The sequence below is a fragment of the Peromyscus californicus genome, unplaced genomic scaffold, assembly GCF_007827085.1.
Source record: "Peromyscus californicus insignis strain IS unplaced genomic scaffold, ASM782708v3 Scaffold_3__1_contigs__length_106647218, whole genome shotgun sequence".
Classification (NCBI taxonomy): domain Eukaryota; kingdom Metazoa; phylum Chordata; class Mammalia; order Rodentia; family Cricetidae; genus Peromyscus; species Peromyscus californicus.
The window spans coordinates 32134669-32161848 of NW_026294551.1; the positions used below are offsets into that span (position 1 = coordinate 32134669).

At 41.8% G+C, this 27180-nt stretch overlaps 1 protein-coding gene across 5 annotated transcripts in view; it reads left to right on the plus strand.

Moving 5' to 3' along the window:
- The window catches only part of Stxbp4 (syntaxin binding protein 4), a 150550-nt gene extending 127416 nt beyond the window's left edge, over positions 1-23134 (plus strand). For all 5 annotated transcript variants that reach the window (XM_052759827.1, XM_052759831.1, XM_052759829.1 and 2 more), the window contains 2 exons: positions 4882-4939; positions 22745-23134. In XM_052759827.1, coding sequence (XP_052615787.1) covers positions 4882-4939; positions 22745-22859 — 173 coding nt within the window. In that variant the 3' untranslated portion in view covers positions 22860-23134. The remainder of the gene's footprint in view (positions 1-4881; positions 4940-22744) is intronic.
- The last annotated feature ends 4046 nt before the right edge of the window (positions 23135-27180 follow it).

The following is a 27180-nucleotide window of genomic DNA, read 5'->3' on the forward strand; positions in this document are numbered from 1 at the left end:
GTGACAGCCAGGATTCTAAGTTCAATATGTTCCAGACTTTCACTCTGGCAAGATACTCATGCAGATTTTGGAGTCATCACCATGAAGTTTGTGATTAGAAACAGATGATCTCTGGTGGAAAGAATGTTCTGTGAGAACTCACAGGCAAACACTTCCAATCAGAAACAATTGCAGGTGCTTGGAGTTGTCAATAACAGTTTTTAAAAGAAAATATGAAAAGGAAGAATTAGAAGCAGCGTATATTTACATGTGAAGATTTTGTAACTATACAACTCTTTCCTTATTTGTAACAATAATGATTATTTCAAGGTACTTATGTTCTGTTATAATTACTTCCAAATCATCATTATGAAGAAATAAAATCATTACCATTGGAAACCCAAGTATATCATAATCATGTATGCTTGTGAATACCAAAAGAGCTCTTTTATATGAAGTAGGCTATTTGTATGTCTGTCTTTAAATTAGACAGTGATTGTGTTTCTATTACTTAGATATCATGGGGAGATTAATTACTGTCAGCTTAGTCTCCAGTTCTGTTTACAGATGATGTTAAGATGATTAAAATAAGAATCTTTGGTCTTTAAAAAAAAAAAAAGCACTTGCTTTTTTCAGGTCAGAGAATGTCATTTTCATTTTTATTAGTTTTGTTATTTGACAATTTTATATATGGTGTATAATGAATTCTGATTGCTCTCTCCCCCACACTATCTCTTGATTCCCTCTTATCAATATCCCTCCCCATTCCATATGAGTCCCTTTCCTATAATCATAACTTTGGGGGTGGTTTTGTGACCCATTTTGTTTAAAAGTAGGGCCATTTTTATTATCACTGGATTGAAATTATCCAGTAGAGCCAGATGGGGTCATCAGTGGGCATACAACAGAAGGCAGTGACACCCCCTTCCCCGTCTATCTTAGAAAATAGCTCAGCAATGAAGGGTAGGGTTCCCTGAGCCCCTCCTCCATCTGACTGTGCATGGCCATTCTTTTTTTTTTTTCTTTATCTGGTTTTTTGAGACAGGGTTTCTCTGTGTAGTTTTGGTGCCTGTCCTGGATCTCACTCTGTAGATCAGGCTGGCCTCAAACTTCCAGAGATCCGCCTGGCTCTACCTCCTGAGTGCTGGGATTAAAGGCGTGCGCCACCTCTCGCTGATGGGATGGGCTGTTCTTATGCAGATTCAGTTCAAGTATCCACAGCTGCCATGGGTTTCTTGCTGTAATGGCTATGTCTTTCCCAGAAAACAACTTTCTTTTTGTTTTTCTTTTTATTAAGAGATTTTCTATTAGTTTTACATATCAACCACAGATTTCCCTCTCCTCCCTCTTCCCACCCCCTAGCCTTCCCCCCAACACACCCCCCATTCTCACCTCCTCCAAGGTAAGGTCTCCCCTGGGGTGTCAGCAGAGCCTGGTACATTCAGTTGAAGCAGATTCAGTCCCCTCCTCCCTGCACCAAGGCTGAGCAAAGTGTCTCAGCATGGGCCCTAGGTTCCAAAAAACCAGCTCATGCACCAAGGACAGGTCCCGGTCCCACTGCCTGGGGGCCTCCCAAACAATTCAAGCTAAACAACTGTCTCACTTATCCAGAGGACCTGGTCCAGTTCCATGGGGACTCCTCAGCTATTGGTTCACAGTTCATGTGTTTCCACTAGTTTGGCTAGTTGTCTCTGTACTTTTTCCAATCATGGTCTCGATATCTCTTGCTCATATGATCCCTCCTCTCTCTCATCTATTGGACTCCTGGAGCTCCCCTGGGGCTTGGCCATGGATCTCTGCTTCTGCTTCCATCAGTCACTGGGTGAGGGTTCTATCATGACAGTTAGGGTGTTTGGCCATCTGATAACCAGAGTAGGTTAGCTAAGGCACCCTCTTGACCATTGCCAGTAGTCTAGGGTGGAGTCATCTTTGTGGATTCCTGGGGACCTCTCTAGCACTCTAATTCTTCCTATTCCCATGGTGTCTTCATTTATTGTGGTATCTCTTTCCTTATTTTCCCACTCTGTTCCTGATCCAGCTAGGAACTCCCGTACCCCTAAGCTCTCTTTCCCCCGGCCCTTGCCCTCCATTACCCCCTCTCACCCCCAGTTTGCTCATGTAGATCTCATCCATTTCTCTGTTGCTGGGCAATCCCTGTGTCTTTCCTAGGGTCCTCTTTACCAGCTAGACTCCTTGGAGCTATGAGTTGAAGTCTGATTATCCTTTGTTTTACATCTAGTATCCACTTATGAGTGAGTACATACCATGTTTGTCTTTCTGAGTCTGGGTTAACTCACTCAGGATGATATTTTCTAGTTCCATCCATTTGCCTACAAACCTCATGATGTCATTGTTTTTTCTCTGCTGAGTAGTAAGTACTCCATTGTGTATATGTACCACATTTTTTTTTATCCATTCTTCAGTTGAAGGGCATCTAGGTTGTTTCCAGGTTCTGGCTATTACAAATAATGCTGCTATGAACATAGTTGAGCATGTGTCCTTGTGGTATGATTGAGCATTCCTTGGGTATATGCCCAAGAGTGGTATAGCTGATTCTTGGGGGAAATTGGTTCCCAATTTTCTGAGAAGAAAACAACTTTCTGTAGCTCCTCTTACATTCTTTCTACTGTCTTTCTTCAATATTCCTTGAATCTTAATGAGGTAATATAAATATGTCTTCTTTATAACGGAGAAAATGAATTCTCAGCCAACCCAATTTTAAACTGAACTCATGATTAAAAGACACAATGTTGGGCCTGCCAGGGTACTTGGTGGGTAAAAGGGTTTCCCATGCAAGTTTAATGGCCTGAGTTCAGCCTCTAGAACCCACATAAAGGTGGAAGGAGATAATTCCACAAAGTTGACTTCTGACCCCCAACATGTGCTGCATGTACAAGCCCACACACACATTCATCCTGCACACACACATTCATGATGATAAAGTCTAAAATTTTTTAATAAAAAAGACTATTATTAAAGTGTACCTCTTTCTCCTATTTTATTAAAGAATGCCTGTGACTTGAAGAATTGGGGAAACAGATGGAATTGTACCAATCAAACAATTCACCCAGCAAATCAAAACCTTAGTCACATTAGGACAGCTTTTTCATTTCCCAATGTTTACTATTTTACCCAAAAACTAATCAGAGGGTTTCTGTCATATAAACAAGGTCCTTACAGTCATCAGTCTTCCTTGTAGGCAAAGGGGCTCATCACTGTCAGATGAAACTATTTTTTTAAAAAAAAATATGCAGAAAGTGTAAAGACAAAAAGTAAATCAACTCAGTCTTGTAGGACAGCAACATGTATCATGGATGATCAGTGGACATGAAAGAACACATGCACAGGATGTCACTTCCTGTGTCACAGGATGTCACTCCCAGAGTTTTGCTTATATTGAGTTCTCAGAAGCTCTGAGTAAAAGTAGGAACATACATTCATGAAGAAAGGATAGAGACCTCAAGATGGCCTTATTGATATATGGAAGAGACAGTTATAAAATTTTGGCCCACAGTTTTGGACTGGACTCAATATAAAGTCTTCCATTTGTTTTTCTTAAACACACACACACACACAGAATAATAGCCTCTTCTCAAAGAAATATATTCTCTAAGAATTAAATGGGAATGAGGTAAAGTTTTATTTCATCCATATTGTTAAGTTTCCTTACAGTCTCCCCCTTGCTGATATTTAGAGGAATGAAAGTCAAGTATTTGTTGTTAAGGCTCAGTTACATTCCACATTCCACAACAGTAGCTGCCTGAGTAATGCAGCCTTTTTTTAAATGTATTAAAGTATTTTATACCTATCAAAAGAGCTGTGATAACCTAATGTCATAGAACTTGTTGGAAAGGTCAGTAAAAATTTTTAGCAATAGCAATATATAAGACATACCCCAGTGATAGAGTAGAATGGGTAAAAACCATTGCCATCCAAAAAGACGCCACCAACAATCTAGATGTGAGAAAATATGGCAGCCCAGCCCACTGACATAGACCTGTGATTCCAACTAGTCAGGAGACTGAGGTAAGTGGATCTCAAGTTTAAGGCCAGCCTGGGCTACAGAATTAGTTCATGTCTAACCTGTGCAATCTAGTGCGACCTTGTCTCTAAAAAGAAGAGGCTGTGTAGCTCAGTAGTACAACACTTACAATTATATGCATAAACGTTGGTTGAAACCTCAGTAAATGGAGAAGGAGAGAGGAAAAGTAGAACTCCTAGACAGAATATGCCCCCATGTTGCCTGCTTACTTCATTCCATATCTCTTTTTAGCTAACTATTCTCAATCCCATTACAGAAATGGAAGCTAAGTTTAGCAAATTGTTTGGCCTTTTATGTTTAGTGCACAAAATTCTTAATTAACAAAGTAAAATGCCACCATCCATTGTAAATCACTTTGCTAAACTTTCAAACTTAATAAGGAGTCTTGTCTTGTCCAAAAGCTACTTTCAAACCCCTGCTGATCTGGCACTCATGCCCGATTCCCTGTGGAGCTGAGTGAAAGAATGTAAAGGGAGCCAATTAAAGAAACTTTGAGCCAGAATAGACAAGCAGAGGCCATCTTGTCCATCCTTCTGCCTCCAGGCAGAAACCATCCGCTGCAAACACAGATTTCTGCGTGCATCCTGCTGACAAAAACGTTCACCACATGTAAATGATAAGTCATAATCCAGTTATTGCAACTAAAGCAGATTGTTAACTGTTCGAGACTTTATTTATTGTGTTGTAAAGATGCTGAGTCCCAGAGCTCATCTGAATTGTCTTAATTCTCCCTTTCAAGAAAATAATTTTGTACAAGAAATGCACTCAGATAATTGTCAATGTGGGGGAGGTTTGTGTCCAGAAAATAAAGTTATCTTCATCATCATATTAAGTGTATTTTTGGTTTCCTTTCACTCTAGGCTTACCTTACGGGTGGGAAGCAGCTTACACAGCAGATGGAATCAAGTACTTCATCAAGTAAGTACAAGCAGCTCGACCAAGTAAGCAGTTTTGCTCACATCTGGAGAGAACCTGGAAGTTGCAGAATAATCAGCAAAACCAAGAAACCCTCTTGGAGGTTACAAAAATTAGAAACAAGAAATGAAGCCTCACCATCTTCATTTCATGTGATTTAAATGCTGATATCAGATGTCACGGGAGGGGGTAAAACCCTAGTAACAACTTCTAGGGAAAGATCCAAAAACTGGAACAGAATTGTGATTTGAACGTGAATGTTGCCTGCCTGAACTCACTTGCAGGATGATATCATTACCGTTCTTGAAAAGTTCATATCTAATTAAAAATCTATTTGTCATGCCCTAAAACAATACCAACAGCAGTCACTGCCTTTAAATGCTGTACAGTATACACAGATCATTTATTCTGAAAACAGTGTTTGGTCATTTCTGTTTGCCTGCAGTATTCCTGGACATTAGCAGTGAAATATATAGACTGCATACCTGACATCATGTAATTCATGTGGCCATAAGAAATGACAGACAGTAAATAGTCTAAGATATAAATAAGACAGTATACAAACAGCCCAGATCCTGGTGTGGTAACATTAACCTTGAGGGTATGTGTACCACCCTACCATTTTCCTTAATCTGTAGATGAAGAAAATCAGAAGCTTGAATTGCTACCAGGAAATCCACAGCTGCTCTTACCAAGTCAGAATCAGAAGCAAAGGCTCCTGGCCCAAGACCTTTTCTATTGTGCTAGACTGTCACTTACATTGGCCTTGAACGCCTGAGCAGGAAAAGACTCCCTTGTGTTGGACTGGATAGTTTTTCCCTGAATTCAGTGGGCTGTCACATTTCTACCTCGTTCTGAATACGCCCTTTGATGTCAGAACCAGTGTTATGAGAATGGCAAGGGGAAACCCACCTCCTGGCTGGGATTTCTAGAAAACCTCTTCTACATCCTTTTGGCAAAAGCTACAAGAGAAATGCCCTTGCTGTCCTTTCAGATGTGCACATACTTTCAAGCAATATACAGATTTTTGCTTTCCCAAACCTTGTGTCTCTATGTAAGTTCCTATGTCTCTCTTAACTTCAGTTTCTCATCAAACAAGGAGAGTATGTCGCTGTTGTAGAGTTTCTGATGTTAAGTATCGACCATGTACCCTGGATCCAGGAAGTGACTAATAACCACTTACCATTATTTTTCTTTGTGGAAAGACTATCATGTCAAGAAAGCACAAAGCCTGCAAATCATCATCTTAAAAAGATCATAATTCAAAATTTCATATTTGTAAAGATTTAAGGAGACTTATAGATAACCCTGGCATAGTTTTCATGGCTTGTTTTTTCTTGTTCTGTTTGGTGGGTGATAAAGCAGAAATGCAGTTTATAGCATGAAGTAGAGAGAAGTCTTGGAATCCCATGTGCAGATCACACTCAGCAGCTCACTGCTCACTTCCAGAATCATTCCCCTTCTGGAGACAAACCTACACTGCACTGATCATGTCTGGTTTCTGGAAGAGTTTATGTCCTATAAACTGCTGTATATATGCTGTATAGATGGTAGAAAAAGGAAACACCATATTGTAATTTGCATCAGGCTTCAGTTGATGTTCATTGGCCAGGAGCACATTAAGTGTATTTGTCCATACATTATAACATTTAATCCTCTTAACAGTGTGGAAAGTAAATACCACAGGGCGTCATGTTTATGACATCATGTCATCATGGTGCCGTGTGGATGTCAAGCTTCATCTCACCCTCATTCAAGCCTCCTAATAAGGTCCCCAGAGGAAAGTCATGATCCAAAGAAGGAAAACTGGAATTCTGCATTCAAAATGTCCAAGACTACACCCTGTAGAGAGTTGTTCCACCTGAGCTGAGCTATGTCCAACCCATAACTGAATGGCAGGACCTCACAAGTGCTCTGTGAGAAAAGGGCACAAAGGGCAGAGTTGCCCATAACACAGGAAAAAACAGACCTAGATATGGCCACCCAGAGAATCAGTTTGTCTCACTGGTCCCCAACTGGATGAGCCACTGGACCTTAGAAAATGGAACAACTTTTAAGCTGGACTTCTACTACAGAAATTAATAGAGCATATGAGAAGACTGAAATAAATAAATAAATAAATAAATAAATAAATAAATAAATAAATAAATAAATAAATAAATAGCCAGCAATCTCTGGCCACTCCAAACTCTAGCTTGATTCCTGTGAAAGGAATAGAAAGAATGGACATTTACCCAGCCTCCTTTGATCCACTCTGAAAACAGCCCAAAGTGTGTTCTGGAAGCTCATCAGTTCTTTTCATTGACCTTAATCATGCTGTAGGAGGAAAGCAAAAAGAGAGAGAGAGAGAGAGAGAGAGAGAGAGGAGAGAGAGAGAGAGAGAGAGAGAGAAGACAGACTTCTTTTCCAAAGGGTGGGTATCATTGTCACATCACTGCAGCGGAAGAGACTGTCAAAGAGGCTAAACTCAGCAAGGTTACCCTCAATGAAACTGCAGGGTCCAGACCCAGACCCAGACCCAGTGTTCTCTGGCTCCAAAACCACCCCCGCACACACACTGAGCTGCGTCACTCTGCCTCCCTTGTTTTCAGGTCACTTGGTGAGAGGTGACAAGAAGGACATTTTAAGCAGATGTTGACTTAGGTAGAATGTTATACTTTGTCCATTTTAAAATAGCAGAACTTGCTTCTAAGAACAAGTAGTGATCTTCTGTAGATTGGAAGGTCAAAGAGTGAAAATAAGAAAATCTAACACTATGCCAGCCGCAGCCTCCTAGAAGAGTAGAATGCTTGCTATGAGTTAGGTCTTCCTTTCCAAAAATGTAACCCTGTTCATCAACAAGAAGGATTTTAGTCTATCTGTTATACCCGTGTTATATTTTTATATGTGTTATATCCCTACCTTCTTGTAGGGAGCCAGCCTATTGAACAAAACTGTTATGAGCACCCATCATTAGACAGATACAGTGAATTTTGCAGGGATTCTTAGACTCCTCACTAGAACAGAGACTCAGTGCATCTCTCACTGACCTGGATGTGCCCATCTGTCTCTTCATCTTCACTACATTCTTCTTTTGTTTCTCTACAGAAGCCACCCTCTTTCCCAGGAGTGGTTTGTTTGAAGGATTGTAAGGCCATATGCAGACTGATTTGAATTACTCATCAATAGACTTTAAATATGGATTGCTCATCAATAGGCTTTAAATATGGGTCTGCAGGGGTCCTTATGCGAGTTAAGGGCATCATTCTGGTGCAGGTGGCTCTGATTGCAAAAGAAAGCCTTCTGATGTCAGGAGAGAGAGAGAGAGAGAGAGAGAGAGAGAGAGAGAGAGAGAGAGAGAGAGAGAGAGAGAGAGAGAATGGTCTTTGGACCTGGAGAATCCTGCATTCTAATGCTGGTGTCTCCACAGAATAGCTACTTAACATATGTGTGCTTTAATTTCCACTCTATAAAGTCCTTGTCACCCAAAAATTTTCAAATAAAGGGTACTCTCTTTACTCTTCCCCTCACTCTCTGACATTTTGATAGGGGTTTCTGCATGGTTCTTAGGCACAGTTAAGGCTGATCCCAGATAAGCAATGCATACACAAGCCTACTGATATTTTCAGAAATATTAAGTTATTGATTTGTTTTCATTTTTGTTTTACCCCAGCCAAACTTTTGGGCCTGGGCAGCCTATGTTAATCTTTTGAGGGAGGAGTGGTTCATTTGTAGGTAGATGACACTTTTCAGGCAAAAATAACTTCACTTAAAAAGAATGACTAAAATTACCCTCCCAAGACTCTGGGGGAGATGATGGTCTGCATACATATGATCTCCTGACAGAAATTGGCACCTGTCACTGTCATCCCAGAAATGGAACTGTTACATCTGATGGAAGCCAAGCCTCAGGCAAGGCAATGACTGTCAGTGCTGCCTCGAGAATGCCCAGGCACTTAGGGTCCTTGTAGAGTATTTCTGTCCATCCACATGACCATTACACTTCTATTAATACTGTGTCATCTACTTAAGTTCTGACAAGGAGAAGAGAACTTCTTGCCTACCTGTGTAAACATGAATAATTGGTTTTGGCATCACTAGAGTCTGTGTTTCATAGAACCAACAGACATGTGCTTCTGTGTGTATGCATATATGCATGTAGGCATACTCACTTGCCATATAAATAAATATGTAAATCCACACACATATATTTGTATAAAATATAGCACTGCATTCTGGGAAAGGTTTTCCCCCCCATAAGAAAGTTATAGTATCCTTAAACTTAATGATAAAATGGCCAAAACTTTAAGCATGCTGTAATGAAATTATTTGGATGGATGGTCATTTTTCCACCTGACTTCCTTTTTGTTTATTTGGTTTTTATTTTATTTTACCATAAATAAGTTATTGATTTATTTATTGATTTAGTTATTGATTAACCATGCTGCATTACATGTGTGGAGATTGGAGGACATCTTTTCCAGGTCTTTCTTTGGGCTACCAGCTACCAAATAATGACACGGAGACTTCTTATTAATTATGAAAGCTTGGCCTTAGATTAGGCTTGTTCCCAACTAGCTCTTAAAACTTAAATTAACCCATTTATATTAATCTGCATTTGCCACATGGCTCATTACCTCTCCTCAACTCTGTACATCTGACTTCCTCTGCATCTTGCTGGTAAATCCCCTGCCTCTCAGATTCTTCCCCTGAGTTCCTCTCTCACCCTGGAACTCCCGCCTATCCTTTTCTGCCTCACTATTGGCCATTCAGCTCTTTATTAAACCAATCAGAAGGTGCCTTAGGCAGGTGAGGTAAAACGGAGACACGTCTTCACACAATGTGATCAAATATCCCACAACAGAGTTAGTTGCTTCCTTCTGATTTTTTGAGGCAGGGTCTCTTGTTTCTGCAGCTGTGTTTAGCAAACTTCCTGAGGATTCTCCTGTCTCTTTCTCCAATCTCACCTTTGGGATTGCAGGTGTGAGCCACTGCATCTGGCTCTGTTACGTGGGTTCCAGGGGTGGAACTCAGGTTATCAGTCTTGTCAGTAGGCACATTTATCTGAACTTTATCCATAGAACCATCTCCCAGCCCTTCTACACAGCTCCTTTTCATTCCCATGAAGTCATATACTATAAAAAGTTTATTGGAGTTTTTCGGTATGATTCTACTTTAGAATTACACATACATTTGGTATGTGTCATATATGCCAAAATTACTATGAGTTCTGCAGGTAAAACCAAATTTGTTGTAAATTGGATGTAGCTACTAATTGATTTCATTATACTTGTTTATCTTTATATTAGATTTGGATTCACTGTTGTCAATGATCATTAACTCTCCATTTCTGCATTATAAATTTTCTTCAATGTTTGAAGCTTAAAACAATGTATATTTATTTTTTCAACCAGTTTTATAGAGTCCCAGCAGTACAGGGGTGGCATCACTAGATTACTCTGGCACACTTGCCCTCACCTCCTTCTCCCTCCTCTGCTCCATCTCTCTCTCTCTCTCTCTCTCTCTCTCTCTCTCTCTCTCTCTCTCTCTCTCTCTCTCTGGATCTCTCATGGAATTGTCAAACTGTTAAAAGGGCTGGGAAATGAAGCATAGCCTAGCAGGCTCCCTAGAATACTTGCACCAAACACACTCATGATGCTGTTGGCAGGATGCTCCGTTCCTCACCATGTCTCAGGCATTAGGGATACAGGGTTATTCTCAACAGAACAACAGTCTTTCCCCAGAGCAAGAGATGAGGGACACTCAGAAAAAGGCTGCAGAGTGTCTTCTATAGTCTATTCGCCATCACATCTGCCACAAGCTATCAGTCACAAGGACCAACCTGGTGCAGTGTAGGAGCAATGACCTAGGAATGTGGACAAGTAATAAAGAAATCTTAATATCAGATACTTGCTTTTAATACCAAATTAAACTCCTGGCAGCACACACTTTTACCCACTGGGCTAGCTTGCTGGCCTATATTTATAGAATTTAAAAGAATAGAAAACACAAAATGAACGATTTGACATTCTCAAGTCTTAGACCCTAACTTTCTTTTGCAAATAGGTATTATCCTAAGCAACAGTATCACAAGTAGAAACTAAGGAGATGGTAGAAGGAAGGAAAGAGAGGAAGCGTGGTTTCTGGTTGGAAATAAAAAAAAAAAAACTTCATTTTTGCTTTATAAATCCTTGGCAGATTATTTCAGCTTCACTTCAGTGGACATTGTCAAGAATTCTCTCCCACCCCAAGACCTCGTGAATTGAACTGTTTTGCTTCCTTTTCAGTGAATAAGGTGGTGGCCACTGACAGACTAATATAACCTGGGCTTTATCTGCTGAGTGGTCAGAATGGGTTTTATGCCACTGACCTCATGGCTTCTGAGAATGTGTTGAAGCTCCTGGAGGATTTCTGCATGTGTAAGAATCAAGACTACCATAAAGAGCGCACAGAGACCTAATGTGGGCCTTCCCAAATGGCTCTCTCAAACCACGTCTCCCACCGAATAAGTGGTGAGGCCTGAAATAGTCTGCACCCGATAGGGAGATCTTCCACCTGAGCTGAGCTCCAGCAGTCCATCTTAACCCAAAGCTGAGTGCCAGGGCCCAACTCTCTCTGTGGTAACTGTTAGAAGTAATCATGACCTGCCACAGAACAGGGCATGCTGAGGACTAAAGTTCAAATAGATGAATATTGTTGACAAGTTGAAGAAGCCATTGAAGGGAAGAGAGGGTATCCGATAGGCTTGGATTTTAACATTGGACCACCACGTTTGAGAGTGACCTGGTAGGTCATTTCAGTTCCTCTGTTATCCCGATTCCTACCTAAAAACAAGGAGTGTTTGAGAATTGGATGCATCCGGGGATGTGAATCCCCTGTCTAAATCCTTGGTGCAGGGCGAGCGCTGAGCAGACGTCAGCTTCCCATGCCATCCCCACTCTGCTGCTATATGCCAGAGAAGGAGTTTTAAATGACAGCATTTGTGCAGCTGCAAAGAGAAGACAGTAGCCAACACCTACATTTGCACTGCTCTCCGGCCAGTCAACAGCCCTGGGATGGGAGCAGAAAGGCTGCATTGATCACAAGCCCAAGACAACTTGCCCAGGATTTTCTATAAATACCTACAGAGAGGTGTAGGAATATGAAGCGCTGGAGAAGAAATTGTCACTTAACTGAAAGGCCAGCCAGCTGGCTTGGGTTGTTCAGGATGGCAGAGCCCCTAAAATGAATAAAACATCTAGATCTACACGCCCAGCACTGAGCTCTGCCCCCACTTAGCCGATGACAGGTACAGCTTCACCTGAAGCATGTTTTCCCAGTGTCACATTCCCTGAGAGCACATGACTACTCTGGACTCATTATCTTTCTGGGGTTGTTCTTCTTTGAGCCCAGTTTAGAATGGTCTCTGCCTCCAGAACCCTCGTTTTTAGATTTGTTCACCAAATACTGAATTTTTTCATCAAAACTTCCTCTGCTAGGTTTGGTTGCTGCATTGGTGTGTTAGTGCTCCTGTAAGGAGACACCACAAACAAGGAGTTTAAACAGCAAAGATGTTTCTCACAGCTCTGAGTGCCCTGTAAGGAGACACCACAGACAAGGAGTTTAAACAGCAAAGATGTTTCTCCACAGCTCTGAGTGCCAAAGCCTTAAGTCTCAGCAGGACTACAATCCTTCTCGCCCTGTTCTTTCATGGCATGGCTCTCTCTCTCTCTCTCTCTCTCTCTCTCTCTCTCTCTCTCTCTCTCTCTGTGTGTGTGTGTGTGTGTGTGTGTGTTTCTCTGTGTGTCTGTGTATGAGAGAGAGAGTGAGAGCTCTCTATTGTCTCTTTCTCTTATCACGTGGACCCTGAGCAGAGGTCCCTTCAAGCCAGTAGTCACATCCCTCTGACCTCTTCTAATGCTTCTTACCTTTCCCTGCACATAGTCTCCAAAAGCATGGCTTTTGATGAATTTTTATAGGCCATGGGCATTGTTCCCAAGTCAATTTTCCCCTTAATTTAGTCCTTTCCCTCACTGGGGCTTGAACCCTGGTTCCATGGCAATAAGCAAGCACTGAAATACATCCCCAGCTCCTCTTACCTGTCAGTTTGACACACGGTCTTGCTGTGTTGCCCAGGCTGGCCTTGAACTGGTGATCTTCCTACCTTAGCCTCCCCAGTACCTGGGATTACAGGCTTGTGCCAAGACCTGGCTGTCTTAACTTAGTCTCCATCAGATCTGCTCTTGCTGATATTTGCCTAGCTTTGCACAAGTTACAAGAAGTTCTCCTAGCTCGTATCTTTTCCTTTAGGCGCTACTCTGCAGAAGAAGCAGTCAAGGAGACCCCAGGTATGGAGAAGCCCAGAACCTGTCTGTGACAGTGTCAGGTTACTTAGTAAAGGGGAGTTAAGGTTCCTGATCAGCTGACCCTGAGCAGAGCTTGCCCTCCTTGGTCCAGTCTGACCTCATGAGCCCTTAACAGTGGAGGCAAGAGGCAGAAGAGGCAGATAAGGACATGCGGTGATGGAAGCAGGACCGTTGCCCGCGCTGAAGAGGGTCCCTGTGAGCCTAAGACCGTGGGCGGCCTTCAGAAGCTGGAGGAACAAGGCAATGATTCTCCCCTTGAGCCCCGTTTGCTGATGTCTTGAGTGCACCCCAGTAGGACCCACGCCAGGCTTCTGATCATTAGCCAGCAAATGTAAGTCATTTGAAGTCACCAAATTTTTGGTGATAAATTATTGCAATAGAAAATCATACAGGGGTGTGAGAGAGAGGTGAGAAGGACCTGTTTAACTGTGTGTAGAAATGTGTCAGGCCTAGAGCTGGGGCACTAACACATGCTATCTCTTAAACTATTGAGGAAGGTGTTATATGTCACAGAGGTTGAAAAACTGAAATTCAGGGTATACATAACTTCCCAGATTTTCATATGCAAGCTAGAGTTGTCTACAGAGCTGGCCACTAGGAAAGAGTGATTGGTGCCTACATCTCAGTCCCAGGCCTGCTTCTGTGTAACTTTGGACAGAGAGGGCACTTCAACCCTCTAAGCCTCGACTTCGTCAACTGTGGAAATTGTAGAGAAAAGTAATGTTTATGAGATTTTTATGAAAAGTAAATAGGGAAAATATCAAAGAACATTACAAACTAGAAAATGCTTATCTGACAGAAAATCATATCCAGCTGCCTCATCCTGGAACATCTCTTTGGGGTTTTGCTTTGTGAGATATGGTTTCTGTGTAGCCTACACAGGCCTCGAACTCACAATCCTCTAGTCTCAACCTCCCAGTGCTGGGATGGCAGGGATGCACCACCACACCAACTTGAAGTCTACATCTAATCTGTGATCTCATATCAAGGGGGGCTTCAGTGGTCTCTTTGGATCACAGCTGGACCTTGTTGATGGATATCAGCATTTATGGCTGAGTAAATCTCTGTCTGGCAGTGGAGGACTTTGAGGTCTATAAACATGGATGGAGTTTATTTGATCCCTTCAGAGGCTGAGAAATCCCCGTGTGGTAGTATGAAGGCTTAGGCAGACCATTCATCATCACTGTAATCTTTGGTAACATTGTAACATTTTGTACTCTAGTAGTTAAAACAAGATTTTTTTTTAACTAAGGGTTGTATTCATTTACAATGAACAATTAAATCTTGTGTGTGTGTGTGTGTGTGTGTTTTAAGCTTTTGCTTTCCTTTTAATGTTCTACTGCTTCCTTATTTATGTACTTACTTATGTTTAGTGTGTGTGTGTGTGTGTGTGTGTGTGTGTGTGTGTGTGTGTGTGTGAATGTGTGCCACAGGAGTGCAGGTGCCCGTGAGGCTGGAGGAAGGTGTCAGATCCCCAGAAACTGGAGTTGTACCAGTTGTGAGCTGCCTGCCATGGGCGCTGAGAACTGAGTTCTGGTCCTCTGGAAGAGCAGGAAGCACTCTCCACTGCAGAGCCATCTCTCCAGCTCCCGTTTTGTTTGTTTGAGACAGTCTTGCTATGTAGCCCTTGCTGGTCTCCAACTGGTTCCTGACTGGTTCCTTCGAGCTGGGGTAGCATGCATGTGCCTCCATATCCAGTTCTAATTTCTTTTTTTTTTTAATGCCAAATGCCAAACAATTAAATCTTAAAGTCTGAGATTCTAATAAGTCTATTTAGACCACTGGCTTTTAGAAAATAAACTCTAGCCCAAATTATTTAAATTACCATCAATTTTAATCCTTGCCCCAAATTAATGAATAGATCTTGCAAGTCGATTGGAATGAGACTATTGGTAAGGAGAAAATGCTAATTATTTGGTGATGTTGGTTTTATTTGGATAACTCTAATTTCCCTGATAATGCTCAATTTGTATAAACACACATAAACCACTTAGGGGAAATCCACATCATTATCACATTTGAGAATTACCTGATCTTCAATTATAAATAAGCTAGTCTACCAGTTGTGTGTTTATCCTCCATGGTGTGACTACAGTAGTAATCAGAGGGGTTTATAGTGATGCATGCCTCAAGCATATGTTGATGCCACTCATGGTACGTGGATACAGCTATGAAGAGACGGGAAAGACAGGCATAGCCCTGCCCTGTTGAAGCCAGCAGCCTAGTGGGCACAGATAAGATACATGACAACAGAATATTACTGCTTGGAAAGCACGAAGCCTCTGAGTCGAGCTTCACACAAGCTTTTTATTTTCTCAGTTGCTCACATAACATTTTTCATGAATTTCATAGGAAAGAATTTTTAAAAGACATAGTAGCTTTACATATATAATCTATGATCATTGAATTAATCCTTTAATTAATTTCATTTTGCAAAGCTGAAGAGCCCCTTTCTGGAGGTCACTTAATCCATCCCAGAGTCTCTTCACATATTGCTATGGAAACTAGCCTGGATACAGAGGGGTTGAATATAATGGTTAAATTCTCAGAAGTCATTAGTTGGATCTGGGCACTGGCTCTGCTGTGTGCCAGCCCTATGACCAGGAGTAAACTCTGCCTCCTTCTCAGATTCATTTTCTCCGATTGGTTCACCCACCTGGTCACACTTGCAAAGGTGGTATCAGCAATATTTAAAGCTCATGGACCGGCTGAGCTTTTTCTTTCTTTCGTTCTTTCTTTCTTTCTTCCTTTCTTTCTTTCTTTTTTTAATCATCATTAAAACGAGTTTTTGCCAGAAATTTTCTTTCAGTATTTATCTTTTAGTAGTCTAGTAACAGCAAATTTTCTAATATTACACACACACACACACACACACACACACACACACACACACACACATCTTTAGATTCTTATAAACAATTTTATGTCTAAGACCTAAAGATGTTTTCATTAATTGAATCTTAATATTGGATATCTGTTATATATTGCATAGAAGTATCATAAACACAGAATAAAAATAAAATTCTAATTTATTCCCTTTAAAGCAAATATTCTTTTAAATATAACTCTTTTGCTGTCATTAATACTTGTACTTTGTGGCCACTTAGAAATTTCTCCAGTACTTCAACATTACTGGGCCCTAAAACAAATTATATTCAGAAGTCTTGCCTATTTTTACTTTCTGATTATATACATATAATATATATGTATTCCCCCTAAAGTTATATTGGAAATGTATTACCTTTGGTTCATTATCCTGCAACTTTGTCTTAGGCATGATAAAATAATCCAGGCAAGTCTTCTTATCTCACAGTGACACAGAGCCCTGTACCCAATGGAGAATGAACAAGGGGACATCTTTCACCATCACAGTTAAGAACAGATTTCTGTAAAGCTTTTGTACTTTTTGTGTTTAAGTCACTTTTTTCTAGAGACTGTCCTTAATTTTTATTTTGAAAGAAATAAATTTGCTTTTCTTTTTGAAAGAACACATTTGATCCTCTAGCTAAGAGGTAAGAAACATAAGGAGGGTAATTATAATGGGATTTAAATAATTCACTTAACATTTCTTTGCCAATAAAATAGAGCATGTTCTCTTGGGCTTTTTTAAAATAAACTCTACAATATGTCTTTCAATTTACTAATATTACTTTTAAAAACACGCAGCACCGGCAATCTACTGCTCCAAAGCTATTGATTCCCAACAACAGATCTGGCAACCGCTCAAAACCAATGGCCTTTCAGATTTTCAAATACATCTGAATGACTGTTGATGACTCCCCAAATCAGGTCAGATGCAGTGTCTCTGCAGAAACATTTGCCAGGGCTACTGCATGTTTAGATGAGGACTTCTTTGTGTCTCATAGTCAGCTTCATTTATTTACCAGCCCGCTAAATTTTTCATTCTGAACAGCAAAATCTCCCTTTATGAACCGTGAGGTCTTTATTAATTAAACAGAGTAGTCAGCTGGACTGATTTATTCTCCATCCTTAGTTGAATTGCCAAACACACAAATCAGGGGGGGAAGTATTTCTAATACTAGAATGTTCTCCAAGCCAGTAAATCTAGGATTATCTCATCATACTGATTATGTCAAAGAGCATTAGCCACAGTGCTCACGAAGACACAAAATGGAATGGTGGACTAAGACTGGCTCCACTCCAGCCCTGTCGGCAGAATTCCAAGGTGTTCCTGCGCTAATCAAAAAGCTCTGATTGTCAATAGAACTAGCTGTGATCATTGCTTGAATGTGTGCTCTTTGTCAGAGCCTTTACACACGCCACCTGGGCCTCAGAAGTTCTGTCTCTTGGGTTCTGATCATTTTGTATTATCTTGTTTCCAAAGATCCAATTGTAGACTTTGAGGCACCAAAAGCCTTTCTTTGTTGCCTTGGTTTTATTTTTCCAGTAAACAGTTACAGGTATTACATGTTTGTTATTTAGAGATGTGTGTGCAGGTGGGGTTTGGTGGTGGTGCTGGTGCTGGTGTGTGTGTGTGTGTGTGTGTGTGTGTGTGTGTGTGTGTGTGTGTGTGTATTTCTTTACCAATGAAATCAAGCTATTATCTTAGGCATCTATCTTTGCAGAAAAGTATATCATAAACATAAGATTAGTCAAACAAATATAAATTACAGTATGTAAAATATAAGTTACAGTGTGACCTTTGAGTGAGGTCATATTTTGCATTAAAGTTTTGATGATTCTTGGGAGTTTCCCTTGCACCAAGTTCCTACCTGACCCTGAAATACCCCTCATCGAGACATCTCTTTCATTACTCTCCTCCTCTAGTCCTCCCCCAACCTGATCCCTCATGTTCCCATCCCCACCCACCCCCAGTTTACCCAGGAGATTTCTTCTATTTGCCCTTCCCAGGGAAATCCATGTGTCTTTCTTTGGGCCCTCCTTATTACCTAGCTTCTCTGGGGCTGTGGATTGTGGCATGGTTCTCCTTTACTTTATAGATAATAACCACTTATGAGTGAGTACATACCATGTTTGTCTTTCTGGGTCTGGGTTACCTCACTCAGGATGATTTTTTTCAAATTCCATCTACAAGGATGACCCCAGCTAAGACTCCTAACAATAGTGGATAGGTAGCCTAAACAGGCCATCTCCTGTGATCAGATTGGTGACTACCCCAAGTGTCATCAGAGAGCCTTCGTCCAGTAACTGATGGAAGCACATGCAGAGATTCACAGCCATGCACTGGGCCCAGCTCTGGGAATCCTGTTGAAGAGAGGGAGGAAGGATTATACGAGCCACACAAGGGAACCCACAAAGACAACTAACCTGGGCTCATAGGAGCTCACAGACACTGGACCGACACCTAAGGAGACTAAATGGGACCGACCTAGGCCCTCTACATATGTGTGACAGTTGTATAGCTTGGTCTACTTGTGAGACTCCTAGCAGTGGGGGTAGGGCCTGTCCCTGATGCTTCAGCAGGCTTTTGGGAACCTATTCCTCATACTGGGTTGCCTTACCAAACCTTAATATGAGGGGAGGAGATTAGTCCTACCTCCAGTTGATATGCCATGCTTTGTTGACACCCATGGGAGGCCTGCCCTTTGCTGAACAGTAACAGAGGAGGAGTGGATTTGTGGATCTGGTGGAGGGGGGAGCACAGAGGGGAAACTGAAGTCAGGGCACAAAATAAATGAATAAATTTAATTTTAAAAAAGTGTTGATAGAGGTTATTAACAAGAACAGATTTCAGGTAGAACTTTCTAATATCAGTTGCAGACAGTTAGTAACTATATCTTTTCTCAAACATCTTGCTTTCATTTACTCTGTGTTACCAACTTACCAAGATCTATATGGTTACATAGTTAATATTTCAAGGATGAGAATATCACTTGTAAAATGTCAAATAGCAAAGCATGTACCTGAACTTATCCTGCAGATAATTATTCTTGGTTTTCTTATTCCTGCTCTCCCCATTCAGGTAACACTATAAGGGAAGAAGTATTTAAAAGAATTTAAATGACACTCTCTGAACTGCACCAATCCATTGTAACTGTCTGTGCTGGTAAACATTGATTCTCGAGATACTGAGACGAGACTGCCAGATCCGCAAAGCAGTGTTCCCCAGCACTCTCCTTTTAAACATGCACTCTGTTCGTCTCTTCTTGCAGGGGTGCTCCAGCCCTCTTGGTTACACTCCTTAATGTTTCTTTACTAGTGCTTTCAGTTTAGGCCACAAAAAGGCCTTGAAATGAAATGAGTCTGGGCTAAGCAGATGCTCTAGTAAGGTGAGCCTTCATGAGAAATCCCTTTACACCATTTTAAAGAGAGTGGTAATATGAATTACTGCTGAGAGAATAATGATTCCTTTTTTTTTTTTTTTTGCTTTAAATAAGTATACATTTCTTTATTTAATACTGTGTTTACATTCTTTTTTTTTGTTTTTGTTTTTGTTTTTTTTTTTGTTTTTACAAAAGTACAATGACTATATACAATATATACAAGTAATAAATGTCTAAACAATGTCTAGTCCATTTGTATTTGACAAATTCAGAGAAAATAATTTCATTATCTATCCTATTTTGTTAAGTCCAAAATGTATCTAATTCACTTTCTATCCTAATTAATCTTCAACTATAACTAACTAACCTTCAACTATAACTAACTAATCTTCAACTCCCTCAGAGACCCAAGAAGGAAATAATATTAGCTAACAAAAATAAAAACAGAAAGTGCATGCAAGCAACTTCCAAAAAATTTGTGAGTTGACAGAAACAGCCAGCTGCCTGGACAGTCACCTGAGGTTTCTCCACAGTGTTGGGGCATCATCTTCAGCCTATAGGCTTAGCATATCTGACAGACTCATTTGTGAAGTAGGATGTACACAAGGTCAACAGTTCAACCTCACATTGGGTGAGAGCAGTCCATGTACCAGAAACACCTGAATTCCACTAGTGTCATGTCATGATTCAGGATTTTAAATTCTGGAAATTGTTGTTGATTTTTTAATTCAGCTGTCCATTCTTGGCTGTGTATATATGGCTTCATCTTAGCATCCCGTTCTTCTCCACATCCCTCTGTCAAATGCCAGTTTACTATTGCGAGGCGTGAGCTTAGTTTTATTTATTGTTTGATAATTTCAGACAGGCCTACAGTGTGCTTTGATCAAATCCGTTCCCCATTTCCTTCCCCCCATTCCTCCCTCACCCACCCCCATGACTTTTCTCTCCCAACTTCATGTGCTCTTTTTTATCCCCCCCCCCAAGCTCACTAAGTCTACTTAGCACTATCTGTAGATGCATGTAGGACAGTCCACTGGAGTGTGGGTAGCCTCTCAGGAGCCAAATCCCTGGAAAAATAAAAAAACTGACTCTGCCCTTCCCCACAGCCATCAGGTGCCAGGAGCTCCTCGGCTAGGAGGGACTTCATGTACTTCTCCCCATCAGGCAGGGGTTTTGGCTGGCCTGATCTTGTGCAGGTCCTGTGCATGCTGTCACAGCTGCTGTGAGTTCATGAGTATAACAACTCTGTCATATCCAGCCAGTACTTTTCCACTGCAGACATTCACTGCCTGTGACTCTTTCTGTCCTCTCTTCCCCAATGATCTCTGCACCCTGTCGAGTGGGGGGTGACGTCCCATTTAGAGCTGAGCACTGAGCACTCTACAGACTCTTATTGTCTGCATGTCAAGCTGTTGTGGATTTCTGTGTTCATCACCTGATGAGGGTTGAGAGATGTGCTGATACATGGGTATGAAGATAAGACTTTAGGGGGCAGTTTATTACTATGTCCATTTAGCAGAATAATAGTAGAAGTTTCTTCTCTACAGCCTGTGACCCAGACAGCCATGAGTTTTTAGCCCCATAGGCGGTACCAGGCAGGAGTCCCATCTTAGGGAACAAGCTTTAAATCCAATCAGAAAGTGATTGGTCACTCCTGTAACATTGGTGTCACCAACGTGTGTATCTTGGCAGACCTGCCATTGTAGTCCACAGGGTTCGTGGCTGGGTAAGACTGTTGATGACTCTTCTCTCCTGGCAGCATGCATCGAACCTTCCAGCACTGTGAAAGCTAGCCAGTTAGGGAAGAAGCTTCCAGGTTGACACCAGCTTGATTTCTCCTTGTCCTATGACTCAAGTATGTAGTGTCTTCAGCAGTAGGGTCTTACTGTCAAGTTCTGGAGGGAAAACAAGAGCAATAGCTCCAGCCTATAATGTTTGGGGCTTGGGGAGCTATGGAACCCCACTTACCAACAACTCAAAAGTAAGTCACCGGTACCTGACACTGGGCTTTTTATTTGAAAGTCTATTATGTACAAGATTGGCATTATCCCCCAGTGGTAAGGTAACACAATTTAAACACCTTTTATATATGAATGTATTCTAGGAAGCATCTACAATAATAGGTTTCCATGTGGGTTTTTCATTGATCTTTAGTATTAGTTATCCCTCGCTGTACTCCCTCTATACTAGCACACTCAAACTCTGGAAACTATGAAGAAACCTGGGTCTTGTCACCTCCACCTTGACTCTTGAACTACTTGAAGTCCTTTATCCCATGGTGAAACTATTAGTAATCTACTCTTATGGAAAGATAAATTTATTAATGTATCTGCAACCCCACCCCACCACTCCAAGGGGCTGGGCAAACGGTAGTGGACGTGGAAGGATCATCCAGCTGGAAGCTAAGTGAGGTTATGCAATCTGAGACATACATCCACTGGATGGGAGTGTGGTTGGTGGTGTTCTGCCACACCCTAAATGTACCTCCTACCCTAGTGCCCCTTCCCCAACTCTGCTTCTGTCCCTTCTTCCCACAGTGCTCTTCAGGACGCTAGTCATTTGTTGTGAGAATGCATCAGGCACCACAAATGCAGAGATAAAAACATTTCCTGCCCATCAGGGAGCTTTCTGAGCAGTAGGGAGGCGGGTAATAGACATGCATTTATAATATAGGAAAATTAGAGCGAAGACTGTGGGTTCAGATGGGAGGAATCTTCAGGAGAATTTGCTTCTTTGGAGTTAGTGTGAGATAACTCCCTAGAGAGGAGAAATGTGACCCAGAATCATACTGTAGAATGTGTTTGACCCAGAATCGGTTAGAACCTAGTGTTTCACCGGTAAGTAACAGTGTATGCTTTGTCGTTTAGAAAGGTGTCTGGGCTGGAGTGGAGAATGAATTAGGAAGGAAATAGAACCGAAACAGAAGCTCTTTCAGTGTACCAGACTATTACATTGGAAAAGGAAGAGAGGAGACAGACTCCAGAGATGTTGCTCACAGCTAGACAGCCATAGGACATGCTCACAGGCAATATCGGGTGAGGAAAAGGGAGTTTGAGGTGATAAAATTCATCTGCATTCATGGTTACAAAAGACCCTTAAAACATCTCCAGGATCCAGTTCTAACTGCTTTCTGTCCCCAGGGCTGGCACCTGGGTAGAAGCAGTGTCCCTGGATGAGTACTTGTTTGGGTAGAAAGACAGTCGTTCACATTCTAATCTGCGCTCCTTGTTCTTCTCAAGTCATGTAACACAGACCACGTCCTGGATCCATCCCATGATGAGTGTCCTGAACCTGTCCTGCTCAGAGGAGAATGAAGAGGACTGTCCCAGAGAGCTAACAGACCAGAAAAGCTGATGGCCTTCCATGGGAAACGGCACTTCCAAGTCTTCCGGCTTTTCAGTCGTGTGCACAACCAGACACAAGACACCACACCGTTTGAAACGGGAATCCAGCACATTCTCCCGGGCGGGGTGTCAAGTTGAAACTGTGCTATTTCTGTGTACATGTTAAAGATCAGCTGCCACTACACTAGTTCTTTGAAAATAATATAGGTGCATTTGTTGAAGTCATATATAATTAGATTTTATATGCATATAACTTTTCATATATAATTAGGTCTATATAACTTAGTATGTAGTTCATTGTTTGGTATTAGATGCAGTGGTTTTTATACCAAAACTTTATCTTGAAAACTTATATGAACATAGGAAACTACTTCTTTTCTGATAATCCCCCCTCTCTAATCACAGTTTAGGAGCGTGATCTGAGAAAGCCTGGGTTGGGGAGTGCTATACAGCTGCCCCATTAGTTGCTAAATACAACTTTTTTTTTAAACGATATCTCATAGGACACAATCTAACTTGCATCATTAGGAGACTTCTGTCATTTATAAAATGCTTTCAAACCTCATTTTATTTAAACCAAAGAGCAGGGTTATAGGGCTGATCTATTGACCATTTTCATTCATGTCTTCAGCTGCAGAAACAGTTGTTCAGAGAGACAGAGTGTCCTGTCCCAGGGCTCAGACTAACACCTCATCTTCTGATCCCATGTTCAGTCCCCTTTGCCCTGCTCCCTACTGTCCTCACAGAGGGAGGGTGCAGTCCAACAGAGCACCTTCATTCTGTTGATGCAGCTGGGTCCACAGCTGTGCATTCCACAGCAATCCAGAGGACACCTCAGAGCCAATCATGGCCTCTTCATAACACCACTCTTCTCCTTCCGTGGGCCCACCCCTCATCACCCCAACTGCTCACCAACTGCTCTGTGACCTTTCAGCAGCTTTGTCCCATGGCTTGCCATGCTCGGGTACCATTGCCAGTAGGAGCATCTAAGGAGAGCTGATAGAAATAAAGGTATCTTTTAAAATACTGCCAGGCTGCTTGCAACAGATTGAAGACCTGGAGCCAAGGAAAGCAGCCCAGCATTGCTTAGGCAAGCCTAGCGCTCCCGAGAACACGGTGTAAGAGTCTTCACATAAAGGCACTTTCTAAATGAGTCACCGAGTTCCTACACTGAGTTAGCTCCTGTGTCAGCATCAGGCACTGGCTCCTACGTTTTCTACTGAGTTTTACCTGGTATTTGGAATGTATATGGAGAATACGTATGGGCATTGTGCTCACTCATACCTCTCTGAATACATTCAAGATTTAGGATTTAAGTTGAATACATTTAGGATTCCTACTTTATGTCTTGAGGACAAACATAAAGTCAGTCAAACACAGACTGACAAGGAGTTACTAACTCTGAGAAAGACAGAATGGCTGGAGTAAATGTACCCCCTGTCCTCATTGCTGTCTGGATACTAGGAAGCTTCAGAGGGGATAGTTCTGAGAGCAGTCCCAGAGGGAGCTGTTCCCTGTAGTCTCTGGGAGGTGAATGGGCACTCACACACTTTTATAAGAGAGTACCTATGCTGTGAAAGGCAGACTCCTTTCAGGAGACCTCCTACCCCATTGGAGAGCTTCTTCTTTTGTTTATAAGGAAAGCTAAGATGGGACCCTGAAGCACGCAGTCTCTAGTCCGTATGTGCTCATGTATGTGTGGTACTCACCACCTCTCTGCTGTTTGTACCGATTCCCTCCCTGTATCTGTCAAATACATAATCAAAATCTACAAAACTCATAGTGCTATTTGCAGAGCACCCTACATTGCAATGTATAATGAACTGTCTTCTTTGGGGAGGTTATTTTGAGGTAGCTTCTTCCTGTGGATCCCCCTGCCTCAGCCTCCCAAGCACTGGGATTTCAGCACCAAGATACTTCTTAAAGCCACCCGTAAGTGGCGAACCATAGATCCCCACTTTGTGTAGAAGCCCAGGTTGAGAGAGAAGTGGCCATTGCCCAAGGGTCCCAGCATGCCTATGTGTTGATACTGGACCTCAAAGCAAATCTTTGATTGCAGGGCTTCTTCAAACCAGCAAGCAGAGCAATTGGATTTAGTCAGCTCCGCAAGGCTCCAGCACCCAATCATGAGGGACTTCCAAGTTCATCAGAGAAGAAGTCCCCAGGAGCAAAAAACACTCCACAGGTTCTGGTGCATCTGAGCTTCTCATGGGAACGTAGCTAAGGAGGCTCAGCCTCCAGTTAGCTGATTCAGATGAACACTCATTGAGACTCCTCCTCCCTCTCTAGTCTCAATCAGAGAAGGATGCTGGGAGAACTCCGGAGGGCTCAGCAGGAATGCTTTTCTGATGCAGATAGAACCCTGAGTTACTTTTTGGGAAGTTGATATTCTATAACTTAAATTAGCCCTATCACTGGGGTCATCCATCGGACATGCTTCTCCACTGACTCACCCCCTCAGATTCTGGGCCATAGGAACAATATGATGGCATCCCTCCCAGTGCATGCTTTAGTGGCATTGGCCATCAGTGGTGCTCCAAGTCTCACTTTCCTAGAGTGACAAGGGAAGGCCTGGCCAGCCTCACTCCTCTGTTCCCTCAGAATGCTCATTAGCTTCCAGCAATGTGACCAGCACTCTGGGCACCAGGGCAAAGCAGGGCACCAGCTAATCGTTTCTTGGGCTGTTTTAGAAATAAAATGATTTTGAAAGTCAGAATTACAGTTACTTTTAAATTTCTGAATTTTAAAAATTATTTTCCTTTCAAAAAAAATGAAAGTACTGTGGAAATAAATTGAGTTAAATAAATAGCCCATCTCGCTTTCTGGAATCTGCCATCACCAATGTTTCAGTGACTATTTTCACTCAAGGGCAAGCATGCCCCCCTTAAAAGTTCACCTTTGAGTTAGTATATTGTGATCATCTTTTTTTTTTTTTTTTTTTTTTTTTTTTTTTTTTTTTTTTTTTGGTTTTTCAAGACAGGGTTTCTCTGTGTAGCTTTGCGCCTTTCCTGGATCTCGCGCTGTAGACCAGGCTGGCCTCGAACTCACAGAGATCCGCCTGCCTCTGCCTCCCGAGTGCTGGGATTAAAGGCGTGCGCCACCACCGCCCGGCTCGTGATCATCTTTTTATAGCAATATGGGCACTTCCATTGTGTTCCAAATGTCTGCATAAGCTACCGCCTCAGAACGCTTATTGTCTGTGTGTTCAGCAACTTATTAATGAAAGCTTAGGCTGTTTTCAGTTCCGTCCTGTACCAGTGCCACAGTGAGCATTTGTATAGTTGTTAAAACCCTTCCTTCAAGCATCCTTGCACTCAAGTGCTGCTGTCTATAGTGTGGAGATTTGTCAGTCAGCCACCGTGACAGAGTGCAGTCCAGGCTGGGTCACCTGAAGAAGAGCCTCTCCGTCCCTGTCGAAAAGTGTGGGTGTCTTAATCATTAGGGTTTAGTGTTTTAGCATCAGAGACCGGCTTCTGTGTATAGGAGAGTCTGTCAGTGAAGAAGTCAGCGTTTCAAACACATCACTGTTCTCATTGTTTTCTACTGTATATAGAACGATGATGGGGACTCGCTTCTTAATTAGCATAGAGAACACACTCTTAGGCATACAATACAAGAGCCTCCACATCTCCATCCATGGAACAATGGCAATACTTCCTCATGCCCCGACACTTCAACTCAGCACCCATCAACTAAGCACCTACTGGATGCCTGGCCATCCAAGGTGTTCTGATCATTCCGGGTAGCACAGATTCCCAAATCAAAGAGCTCAGTGTCCTGATATTTCTGTGCATGCACACACACACACACACACACACACACACACACACACACACAACACAATACACACTACCTGATTTGTCTTTCTGTATAGAATAAGAAGTTAGGCATTTGTTTCCTAAGAAACCCTTAAATTTGAATAATTCTGGAAAATGTCGACCCCCTCCTCACCCTGGCTAGAAAAGGGTAAGAAGGAACATGCTGGAAGAGGCTCTCCAATAACAAATGAAAGGCAGCTGTCAAAATAGAGAGTCAAATAGCGCACTCATAAAGTGCTTGCACAATCAGAAAATAATATCCTTTTTCTAGGGAGAAATGGGACATTTCTCTATGGTAAGCAAAATGTAACTTTGTGAAGGGTCAACACACTTGACATTTTTACGATACTTACACAGAAAGAACTGAACAAACATTAATACAGCTTTCACAGTCTTGTGTATAATTTTCAAGATGATGAAAAGCACAGAATACGCCTGTGGAATGTAAAGAATTAAACAGAATATGCCTGTGGAACATAACTCTAGAAATGTTATACCCGAGATGTTTTAGCC